The sequence below is a fragment of the Sapajus apella genome, unplaced genomic scaffold (assembly GCF_009761245.1).
Source record: "Sapajus apella isolate SASKATOON/1434 unplaced genomic scaffold, GSC_monkey_1.0 scaffold53, whole genome shotgun sequence".
Taxonomy (NCBI): domain Eukaryota; kingdom Metazoa; phylum Chordata; class Mammalia; order Primates; family Cebidae; genus Sapajus; species Sapajus apella.
This window is the reverse complement of record NW_022436993.1, coordinates 653,812-665,969: the sequence shown is the minus strand read 5'-3', so window position 1 is coordinate 665,969 and position 12,158 is coordinate 653,812. Positions and strand designations below refer to the sequence as shown.

Genomic DNA, 12,158 nt, shown 5'->3' with positions numbered 1-12,158 from the left:
AATGTAATTTCAGTTTTGTCTTTTTTTAAACCCAGATAAGGGTGTTTTAAAAGTCCAAATGAATCAGTTTTCTAAATCACTGTTAGGCTTTCTGTTATATACTAATTTTTTTGGCTTTTTGGAATTAGGATTTTTATTATCTCTGGATACTTTTTCGGTATTTTTTGGATATTTTAAAATGTATTTCATGTTGGGTACAAAGATCTCTGTCAATAGATCAAGCTCTTTTATTATATAATGGATAATTGTGTAGGATGTCTTTTGTATTTTTGATATAGCATTTTCTGACAGATGGGATAATTTTCCAGCATAGTTGATTTCATTTCTCATTTTTAAAAGCATTTTTTTTTTGCTTTATGTGTTATATATGTTTGCTTAAAGACTTAGAACTTTTGGCCAGCCGTGGTGGCTCATGCCTGTAATCCCAGCACTTCAGGAGGCTGAGGTGGGTGGATTGCCAGGTGAGGAGTTTGAGACCAGCCTGGCCAACATGGTGAAACCCCATATCTGCTAAAAATACAAAAATTAGCTAAGTGTGGTGTCGTGCGCCTGTAAGCCCAGCTACTTGGTAGGCTGAGACAGGAGAATGGCTTGAGCCCGGATGGAGGTTGCAGGGAGCCAGGATCATGCCACTGTACTCCATCCAGCTTGGGCAACAGGAGTGAGAATCCATCTCAAAAGAAAAAACAGACTTAAAACTTTTTTTGTGAATGGTATTCTAAGACTTTGCGTATTGAGAATATCTTCATTTTGTTTTCATATCTGAATAAATGATCTTTTGGCTATATTCAAAAACCATTTATCCTTGAATCTTTTTTTTCCCTGGAGTTATTTCTAAAATGCTGATTACCATTCATTTAGTGTTGGAAATGAGAAGCTGATATCAGACCTAGTTCTTTTTTGTAGGTAGATAACCATTGGGATGTATGACTTCTAGTTTACTCTGCCACCCAGCTTGAAAGTTCTGGGTTTTTCCTTCTTTATCCTTAGATATAAAACTTCTCAAATCTCCTCAGAAGGTCTTCTCTTGAGTTTGGTGCATCATATCCATGTTACTGGGTTCCTGAGATGCTTGCTGTTGATAGTTATCTGTTTGTTTTTGGGAATGCAAGTCTAGGTTAGCTCTGTCAAATGTGTGGTTGAAAATGATTGCTGTCCGAGCTGTCCAGTGTGGTAGCCACATGTATCTTGAGCATTTGAAATATGGCTAGTACAGCTAAGAAACTTAATCTTTGTAGTTTTTTTGGTTTTGTTTTGGGTTTGAGGCAGAGTCTTGCACTATTGCCCAGGCTGGAGTGCGGTGGCATGATCACAGGTCACTGCAGCCTCAAAAAAATTTCTGGGCTCAGGTGATCCTCTTGACTCACCCTCCCAATTAGTTGAGCCCTATGGCACTATTCCTGGCTAATTTTTATATTTTTTATAGAGACGGAGTTTTGCCATGTTCCCAGGCTGGTCTTGAACTCCTGGCCTTAAGCGATCCTCTTGCCTCAGCATCCCACAGTGCTGGGATTATAGGTGTGAGCCATCACATTTGGCCAACTTCTTGGTTTTTTGTGATGTTGGTTTTCCTTTCTGTACTGCTGTTTTAATCTCATTCTTGAGCTCTGCAACTGCAAGTTACTGTTTCCTGAGATGTTCTGTCTTTGCTGCTTTCTCAGTTTTCAAACCCTACCTGGGTATAGCTGTGGGTACCTCATGCTTCTACTATTGCTCCTTGGATTTCCAGGCCTACCACTTAATGTTCTATAGATAATCTTCCTAAATCTTTTTCTAACTTGAATATTCCCTGTCCTGAGTAATACCTGGAAAGTTGTCCTTGATTCTTTTCTCCTGTGATTAGGGGCAACTTCTAGAACTCATTGCCCTGTTTTAAAATATTAAAATGTCTTGTTTACAGGTCTGTTGTCTAATTCCTTATATCTGAGTAAAAATTTTAACTACAAAGTTAAACATACTCCTTAAGTCATTAACTCTTAAAGCATAAATTTTATGCATCTTATGTTGTATTAATGACAGTTGTCCAATTATTTTTTCTCTCCGCTTCCAGATATACTTAACAGAGAAATGTTCTTATTTAATGTACATAAGAGGACACTGAAATGAAAAGAACTGTTAGGTCCATGCCAGAAAGTTAACATCTCAGACTAGATTTTTGGCGTGTAGATAAAACTTAGAAGTTTAAGGAGTTTAAGTTTTGGTTGTGCGCAGTAGCTCATTCCTGTAATTCCAGCACTTGGAGGCTGAGGCGGGTGGATCATGAGGTCAGGAGTTCAAGACCAGCCTGGCCAACACAGTGAAATCCTGTCTCTACTAAAAATAGAAAAAATTAGCTTAGCCTGGTGGTGGGTGCCTGTAATCCCAGCTACTTGGGAGGCTGAGGCAGGAGAATTGCTTGAACCCGGGAGGCGGAGGTTGCAGTGAGCCAAGGTCATGCTACTGCACTCCGGCCTGGGCCACAGTGCGAGACTCCGTCTCAAAAAAATAAATTAAGTTTTCTGAGCCACCATTACCCAAGTCCACCTTTCTTTTTTTTTTTTTTGAGATGGAGTTTCTCTCTTGTTACCCAGGCTGGAGTGCAATGGCGCGATCTCGGCTCACCGCACCCTCCGCCTCCTGGGTTCAGGCAATTCCCCTGCCTCAGCCTCCTGAGTAGCTGGGATTACAGGCACGTGCCACCATGCCCAGCTAATTTTTTGTAGTTTTAGTAGAGACGGGGTTTCACCATGTTGACCAGGATGGTCTCGATCTCTTGACCTCGCGATCCACCCGCCTCGGCCTCCCAAAGTGCTGGGACTACAGGCTTGAGCCACCGCGCCCGGCCCCAAGTCCACCTTTCTCTTTTCTTAGCCACCCTTTGCTTTCTCTATGATCTAGTCATGTAAAAACACCCAGTCCAGGCATCTTTTTATTACACTATTGTCCCATTGTATGTGTTTTCATAGCCAAAACTGTCCGCTCTCCAAACTATTACCAATCTCTTAAGTAGCCCTGCTGGTTAGACTAGTATTCCTTGCATTAGTATAATCCTATAGAGAGCTGTATGTGATTTGAATAATGACATGACATTTGAAATTCTGCAGTTCAGACCTTTTACTAATTTTCTTAATTGTTCCTTTTCTAAATCGTTGTTTCTCAAACCCTGTTAAATTCATGTCTTACTAGTGAAGGAGATTTTTATGGTTTTGCTTTCTGTAGTAAACTAGGTAGAATAATAGGGGAAATATCTTGGGGTGGTGATAGTGGTAGTCTGGTTTCCAAATATCCTATATTTGAATATTGAGTAAGCTTTTTGAAGCTATTTATACATCCCTAAAACTTCTCAGATGTAGTGCTCTATTTCCTGTATCCTTGAGAATGGCTGACTGTGTTGAACGGGTGATTCATTATGTTGTGATTTTATTCCTAAAGTGACTATAATGATTTAAAGTGACTTGTGTTAGAGAAAAAAAAAGAATGCAGCTATTACACAGGCATACTTTAGCTTTCGAGCTTGTGCATTTTGATAGTGAAACTATGACTTTTACAAGTAAACCCATGGAAAGTATATAAGCTATTATAATCCAGCAGTGGCTCAGTTGTAAAAAGCCTTTCTTTTTGGGGTTGAATTCACATCTTGGGGAAAAGCCAGGGGCTCCATAGCAGATCAGTCTTCGTTTCTCTTCAATCCCATCTTATTTTTAATCTGAACCAATATAAGCCAGCTCGCCTTCTTCCTTATTTACTGTATTTTCACTGAATTATTGTTTTTAATAGTTAAACCCACCCCCAATTATTAAAGAATTAGCTTAAGATATTGGAGTGAATGCTGGAGGATCTGAAATTGTTTTTTCAGAAATGATGAATAAATGTTTTGAGAATTGATGCCATTTTAGACTTAAGTCAAATGCTTTTATGGTTCCTATTTACTGTTTGTGTGTGTGTCTGTGTGTCTGTGTGTTACATACATATATATATATATATCTTTTTTTGAGATGGAGTCTTGCTGTGTTGCCCAGGCTGGAGGGCAGTGGCATGATCTTGGCTCACAGCAACCTTTGCCTCCCAGGTTCAAGCAATTCTCCTGCCCCAGCCTCCCAAGGAGCTGGGATTACAGGTGTGCGCCATGATGCTTGGCTAATTTTTGTATTTTTAGTAGAGATGGGGTTTCACCATGTTGGCCAGGCTGGTCTCTAACTCCTGACCTCAAGTGATCCACCTGCCTCGGCCTCCCAAAGTGCTGGGATTACAGACATGAGCCACCACGCCCGGCCTTTGTATGTGTATTTTAATAATACTTACTTTTTAAAAATCCACACATTATTTGTTACCTTCTCATTTTTTTTCCCTCTTAGTATTATTGTTATGTATCTATGTGGTTTTTGAAAAGCTGTCTTCTGGCTTTAAAAGCATTAATTTGTGGATGCTACAATGGTGTATCATTATGGTTTTTCTCCTGCCCATGCCCAGAATTGATCAGAATCAGGTGGATAAAATCAGACTTGTTGGTCAGAGTGGTACTTTACATTTTGGTTTGTTAGCCCTCTTTCTTCTTTATGACATTAGATACTATCCCTCTTTCTATTGTAATTCTTTCAATGTCATTAATGTTGGTATCAACAGAGGAAGGCAAGGAAGCATATAGAGAGCTTATGTTTTGTTTTGTGTATTGTTACTTCAAAAGACCCTTATTGGTTGGCCGTTGGGTTTTTAATGTAAATGTGAAAGCATCATAAGGAATTACACCAAATAAAATTTAAAACTTTGAAAATTTTGAATCATATAGTCAGAACTCTGTATATTGATTGGATTCTATCTAATGTGTATAAGGAAGTTCCTTTTTGGGTTTGGATATTATGTATCTTTTAGGATTGTATGCTGCTAGAAAGTATTGTCAACTCGGTAACAAGAATTAAGGTGAGAAAAAAAGTATTAGAACAGTCTTGCGATCTGGATGTTGTTGTTTTTGTTTTGTTGTTAGTGTTTTAACAATGAGCAAATCTTAAAACCACTTGGCTGCTTTTTTTGATTTTTTTTTTCTTCCTTGAGTAAAGAACAAGTTTGAATTTGTTAATCTCCAAGGTCCTTTTCAGAATAAATGATTTGAGACCTTTACAGGAGAGCCTTTTGATTTTCGTACTTTAATTTCTGCTTTCGAATATTTGCTCCGTGTCCTGCCAGCCCATGGTAACTTACCCTCCCAGAGGTAGTATTTATGGCTTCATTTGTTTGAGTGGAGACAAATGGAATATTTTCTTCCAGTGTTCATTTAATATTTTCATCAGTGTATAGAGAAGGATAAACAGGAAAATAGTTACCTCTGGATTTATTAAGTTTAAATAGAGAAACAAGGTTGAACATTTTCAAAATGATTATATACAGAAATCTTTCATAGTTTTTGCTGTATGTACTGTATTTACTGTTTGTTTACAAATCATTTTTATATAAAAAGTGATTTAGTGGCCGGGCACGGTGGCTCAAGCCGGTAATCCCAGCACTTTGGGAGGCCGAGGCGGGTGGATCATGAGGCCAAGAGATCGAGACCATCCTGGGCAACATGATGGCGCCATTGCACTCCAGCCTGGGTAATGAGCGAAACTCCCTCTCAGGCAAGAAAAAAAAAAAAAAAAAAAGTGATTTAGTCTGTAACCTTGTTAATACAGCTTTCAGTTTAGTAAATCTTAAGTTGCCCACCAGATACAGTATTCATTTTATGCTTAAGTCAGGAAATACTCATTTTAACTCTTGAAATAGTAGATACTAAGCATTTTAAACTTAATTCACTTGGCAAATACAATTTTTGTTTCTGGTGGTTTTTTCTTTTTTTTTTTTAATGAAAAATGAATTTCATATGTCAGAAATTCTTGTGTGTTTGTATTTTAAACGTGTGACTTTTTCTTTTTTACTTAAGGTAGTTATGGTGTTGAAGAACAAAGGCATTATACAGTTTTATAGTGCTATTTAAGATTGAGGGAAGAGTTGTTACTGTTTTAAGTTTGTTAAGATATATAAGTAGAGTGTAAATATTAATACAGTCAGCCTTCTAAATTCATAGATTCCTTATCTCTGGTTTCCCCAACCATAGATAGAAAATATTTTGGGGGAAAAAGGATGGTTGTGTCTTTACTGAATATTTACAGACTTCTTTTTTATTCCCTAGGAATAGAGTATAAGAACTATTTACATTATAATAGATATGGTAAGTAATCTAGAGTTTTTTTTTTTTTTTTTTTCTTTGTGAGAGAGAGTCTCTCTCTCTCACCTATGCCTGAGTGCGGTGGCTATATCTTGGCTCACTGCAGCCTCTACCTCCTAGGTTCAGGTGATTTTCCTGCCTCAGTCTTCCAAGTAGCTGGGACTACAGGCACACACCATCACACCTGGCTGACTTTTCTATTTTTAGTAGAAATGAAGTTTCTCTGTGTTGGCCAGGCTAGTCTCAAACTCCTGACCTCAAGTGATCAGACCCTCGGCCTCCCACAGTGCTGGGATCTATAGGCATGAACCACTGCACTCAGCCTTAGAGAGATGATTTTAAGTACACAGGATGTACATAGGTTTTATGCAAATAATACACTATTTCATATAAGAGAATTGAGAATTTGTGGAATTTGGTGTCAGCGGGAACATCTTAGAACCAGTCTCCCATGGATACTGAGACATGACTATACCTAAATGTGATGATTTCTTTTTGGTGGAAAAGGAGTTTTTCAAAATGTAGATATCTAGAATCAGCAAATATTTGTAAAGTTGTTTGCTTCTGTTGCTATGGAATGGAAGGAACCGCTGAGGTTTAATAAGACTTAGGGGTTGTACTAACTTAAGTTCATTTTTGTATCTTGGTTTCCTTTCCTTTGCTTAGCTCATGACTCCTTTACTGTCATTATCTACTTTATCCCCAGTATCCACATATAGCTCGTGAATTTGTTCACTTTTTCTAGCTTGGTCCATGACTGTCTCTTGCCCCTGAGTTAAAGAAGAGTAATACTACCCCACCATTCCCTCCCAGTTTATTCTCCACATTGCAGTCAGAATCACCTTTTAAGAAAAAGCACATTTGCTCATTCTTTTTCTAAAAACCTTTTATTGACTTCCCATTGCACTTAAAGTACAGACATTGCAGTGGCCAGCTCCTGTATCTTTCTACTTCTCCATACCTCCCCTTTGCTCTTTCTTTGAAGATGTTATTTGAAGACGGTTGGAGTTCTGACTTATCTTGGTTACCTCACACATGCTGTTTCTTTCTAGAATATTCTTTCTCCATCACATCCTTTTGCCTAGTTAATTCCATATTTTTTAGGTTTCAGCTTAAAAGTTACTTTCTCTATCCTCAACCCCCAGTCTAGGCTACTTAGCACATCAGTTATCACATATAATAGTTTATTTATGATGATAGTTATTTTAGTGTCTGAAACTGAATTGTGTGTTTTCCCTTCCCAAACTTGCTTTTCTCAGGTCTTCTGTGTTTTGTTAAATAGAAACTACAGTTTCCCAGTTGCCAGGCCAATAATCTTGAGCCTCCTCCTCAACTGGTCTTTTTGCTTTCCTACTTTCTAACTCTTCAGTGTCTTTATGCAGCAATTAGGTCAAGTTACTCTTCTGAAACCCTCTCAGATGTCCTTGCAAGTGGGTCATGAGGCCCTATGCCTTTGTTACTCCTGCCTAGCCCCCTACCTCTCCAACCTCATGTCTCTGAGTTAGTTCTTTACTTAGGGTTTACTCAGTCACACAAACATTGTAGTTCCTTGAGCATTGCAGGCACATTCCTGCCTTATATTAGAGAAGATACTCAGTGATACTTGTTTAAAGCACAGTAAGGAAGATTTTGGGGGGGGGGACTATTGCAGTAGATATAAGAACCACTGCAACTAGGTCTTGCAGTTGGTGGGAGTGTTAGGCTCAACTCCGAATGCAGCATGAGCAAGTGGGAACTTATAGGCAAGGAGTAGTGTAGGAGTCAGTGGATGGAAAATTACTAAGAGGAAACATCAGTGGTAAAGGGGATTTGGCTAAACCAACTGCTGTGGTTTGAGTGTATTCCCTAAATTTTTATTTGTTGGAAACTTAATTCCCAGATTTATATGTTGATGGTATTTGGAGGTTGGGCCTTTGGGAAGTAATTAAGATTAGTTAAGTCACCAAGGTAGTGCTCCCATGATGGCATTGGTGGCTTTGTAGGAAGAGGAAAGGAGACCTGACCGTGTGCGCACTTGACCTCTTGCCATGTGATCACTGGCACCATGCTGTAGGAATTTCCAGCTTCCAGAACCGTGAACTAAGTAAACCTTTATTCTTTATAAATTACACAGTCTGGTGTTCAGTTACAGCAACAGAAATCTAAGGCACCAACCAAGCAGGATCCCTGCTGAATATTGGCCAGGGTGATTAGACATCACCTGGGAGATGGTGGAGGATGAGAACCCTGATCAGGTATAGAGCATAGAGTGTTCAACAAGTGAATATATACTATAAAACATACAGCCATTGATAATCTTGTCAACATTTTAGTGTATTTCAGAACATACTTCTAGTTCAGTGTATTTCAGAGAAATATTCTGACTTCTTTTGTGTGGTCAGGAAGTTGTACAATTGTTGTTCGTTTGTTTCATGGACCATTTGACCTAGAATCACCTGCGGAGTTTAAAAATGCCACTCAGTCCCACTCAAGAGTGAGCAAGAGAACCTTTGGCTGATGGGATCTGAATGTCTGCACATTTTTTTGTGCTCCTTAAGGTTTTATTGATCATATACATACTATGCCAACGACGTCTTTATGTTGTACAGTTGAAGAGTTACAGTGGAATTGAGAAACTGAGAATTGAATCCCATGGTATAATTCGTGGCAAGAAGTCTGGGATATACTTTAAATTGAAACTTAAAAATTGTATTTAATTTAAATATATTTAATAACTTCAAAAATTATAATTGAAGGTTTGGAAAAGTAGCTTTCGTTTTTTAATGAAAAAAAGCAAGTATAATCTATTAGGACTAATAACAAGTATATTTTAAAAGCAAGTATAATCTATTAGGACTAAATAGAATCCGCTTGATGTTGCCAGTTCTCATGTACTTTAATTCTTAGTAACATTTGTGTCACTTGGGGTTTACAGTAGGGAACCTTGGGAATACCATTTGATTCAAATCACAGAAACATGTATAACTTTGTAAAGATTTTTACAAATCTTTGCTTTCTAGGGAAATACCTCTTGTATCTTAGTGCCTTTCTTGCATCAATTTTTTCAGATGTTTGTCACCATAATTGTGAAATGTTTTACGTTAGCACTTGGTTTTTAGCCTGTACATAAATGGACTGTTTTGGGTTTAGGACTGCAGTGTTTTTCCTGCTGGAATCTGTTAGTTAAATGAAAACATAGCCACTTTAATTCATTTAATGTATACTAGTTTTAAGTGTAGATTGTTCCTGACGTAATTGCTTACTGATTACATTCTAATTATATTCTCGAAAGGCTAAGTCAAGGCCTTTTTTTTGGCTGGAAACTTGAATATTGTTGCTCGAAAAATTACTTACATTTTAACCCTGTCTCAAAAAGTTTAAGGTTTATGAGAGCTATAGTTTCTTCATTTAGAAACTATTTCTTTATACACCTTCTTTATTATTTTTAAAATACATAATTAAAATATTTGATAAAAATATTTGATGTGATTTCATATACATGCAATTATGTGTATGTTAATTAAATTAATACATCCATTAATACCCATGCTGTATGGTAGATCCCCTGAATTTGTTCATGTTACAACTGAAAATTTGTGTCCTTTGACCAGCATCTCTTCATTTATCCCTTTGCCGCCTCTCCCACCCCCAAACACTGGCACCAGCATTATGCTCTCTGCTTCTATGAATTTGACTTTTTTTTGGTTCCAGGTATAAGTAATATCACAGACCACAGACATACTTTGGAGATACTGTGGGGTTCAGTTCCATACTGCTGCAATAAAGAAAATATTGTAATAAAGTTAGTGACAGTTTTTTTTGTTTGTTTCCCAGTGCATATAAAAAGTTACATTTACACTATAGGGTAGTCTATTAAGTGTGCAGTAGCATTATATCTTTAAAAAAAAAAAAAGTACATACCTTAATTTGAAAGTACTCTACTGCTAGAAAATACTATGATCTGAGCCTTCAGTGAGTTTTTGCTGATAGAGGTTTTTACCTCAATATCAATGGCTGCTGACTGAACAGTGTGGTGGCTGCTGAAGGGTTGGGGTGGCTGTGGTAATTTCTTAAAGTAAGACAGTGAAGTTTGCAACATCAATTGACTCTTGTTTTCATGAAAGATTTCTCTGTAGCATGCAATGCTGTTTGATAGCATTTTACCCATAGTAGAAGTTATTTAAAAATTAAAGTCTCCAAGTCCTCTCAAGTCTCCAGTCCCTGCTGCTACTTTATTAACTAAGTTTATGTGATATTCTAAATCCTTTGTAGTCATTGCCACAACATTGACAGCATCTTCACCAGTGGACCCTATCTCTGGAAACCACTTATTTTGTTCATCTACAAAGCAGCAACTCATCTGTTCGAGTTTTGTCATAACGTTGCAGCAATGCAACCACATCTTTAGACTCTACTTCAAATTCTAGTTCTCTTCCTATTTCCACCACATCTGCAGTACTTCTCTACAGAAGTCTTGAATCTGTACAAGCATCCATGAGGGTTGGAATCAGTTTCTCCTGAACTCCTGTAAATGTGGATATTTTAACCTCCCATGAGTCAGTGATGTTCTTAATGGTATCTTAATGGTATCTGGAATGATGAATCCTTTCCGGTTTTCCGTTTACTTAGATCTATCAGAGGAATCACTGTCTATGTCATCTGTAGCCTTATGAAACGTATTTCTTAAATAATAAGACTTGAAAGTCTAAATGACTCCCCGATCCATGACTTCTGTTACCAACCATGAAAACCACATTAATTTTCTTGTACATCTCCATCAGAGCTCTTGGGTGATGAGATGCCTTGTCAGTGACTAGAAATATTTTGAAAGGAATTTTTTTTTCTCTGAGCCATAAGTCTCAAGAGTGGGCCTAATAGATTGAGTAAACTATGCTGCAAAAAGATCTGCTATCATCAAGCCTTTGTTCCATTTCCAGAGAACAGGCAAAGTAGATTTAGTGTAATTCTTAGGGGCCCTAGGATTTTTTGAATGGTAAATGAGCATTGACTTCAACTTAAAAGTCAGCAGCTGCATTAACCTGTAACAGGAGAGTTAGCTTGTCTTTTGTAGCTCTGAAGCCAGGCATTGACTTCTCTCTGGCTATGAAAATCATGGAAAGCGTCTTTTAATAGAAAGCTGTTTCATCTATGTTAAAAATCATAGTGTGGCCACGTTCATCATTGGTCTTAGCTAGGTCTTTTGGATAGCTTGCAGCTTCTCCATCATACTTGCTGCTTCGTTTTGGTTGTTTGTTCTTTCCTTAAGCTTCATGAACTAAGTGCTGCTAGCCTCCTTCCAACTTTTCTTCTGCAACTTCTTTACCTCTGTCAACCTTCAATAGAATTGAATAGTGTTGGACCTTGCTCTGGATTAGGCTTTGGCTTAAGGGAAGATTGTGGTTTGATCTATCTAGATCACTCAAACCATTTGTATATTCACTGGAGTAGTGCTTTTAATTTTCAAGAATACTTTCTTTGCCTTCACGGGTTGACAAACTTATACAAGAGGAGTATCTTTTTTTTTTTTTTTTTTTTTTTTGAGACGGAGTTTCGCTCTTGTTACCCAGGCTGGAGTGCAATGGCGCGATCTCGGCTCACTGCAACCTCCGCCTCCTGGGTTCAGGCAATTCTCCTGCCTCAGCCTCCTGAGTAGCTGGGATTACAGGCACGCACCACCATGCCCAGCTAATGTTTTGTATTTTTAGTAGAGACGGGGTTTCACCATGTTGACCAGGATGGTCTCGATCTCTTGACCTCGTGATCCACCCGCCTCGGCCTCCCAAAGTGCTGGGATTACAGGCTTGAGCCACCGCGCCCGGCTTATCTCAGCTTTTGACATGTTTTCCTCACTAAGCTTAACTGTTTCTAGCTTTTGATTTAAAATGAGAATTATGTGACTCTTCTTTCACTGAAACACTTAGAAACCATTGTGAGGTTATTGATTAGCCTAATTTCAATATTGCGTCTCAATAGAGAGATGGGAACAGCCTAAACATGCAACGTT

At 38.0% G+C, this 12,158-nt stretch overlaps 1 protein-coding gene across 12 annotated transcripts in view; it reads left to right on the top strand.

Annotated features, from left to right (window-relative positions):
- The window catches only part of WAC (WW domain containing adaptor with coiled-coil), a 90,344-nt gene that overhangs the window by 14,001 nt on the left and 64,185 nt on the right, over positions 1-12,158 (top strand). Inside the window, exon 1 of one of the 12 annotated variants that reach the window (XM_032243777.1) lies at positions 5,840-6,178. The exons of the other annotated variants lie outside the window; for them this stretch is intronic. Coding sequence (XP_032099668.1) covers positions 6,091-6,178 — 88 coding nt within the window. The 5' untranslated portion in view covers positions 5,840-6,090. Of the gene's footprint in view, positions 1-5,839; positions 6,179-12,158 lie in introns of those variants that run through there. 12 annotated transcript variants of the gene reach the window in all.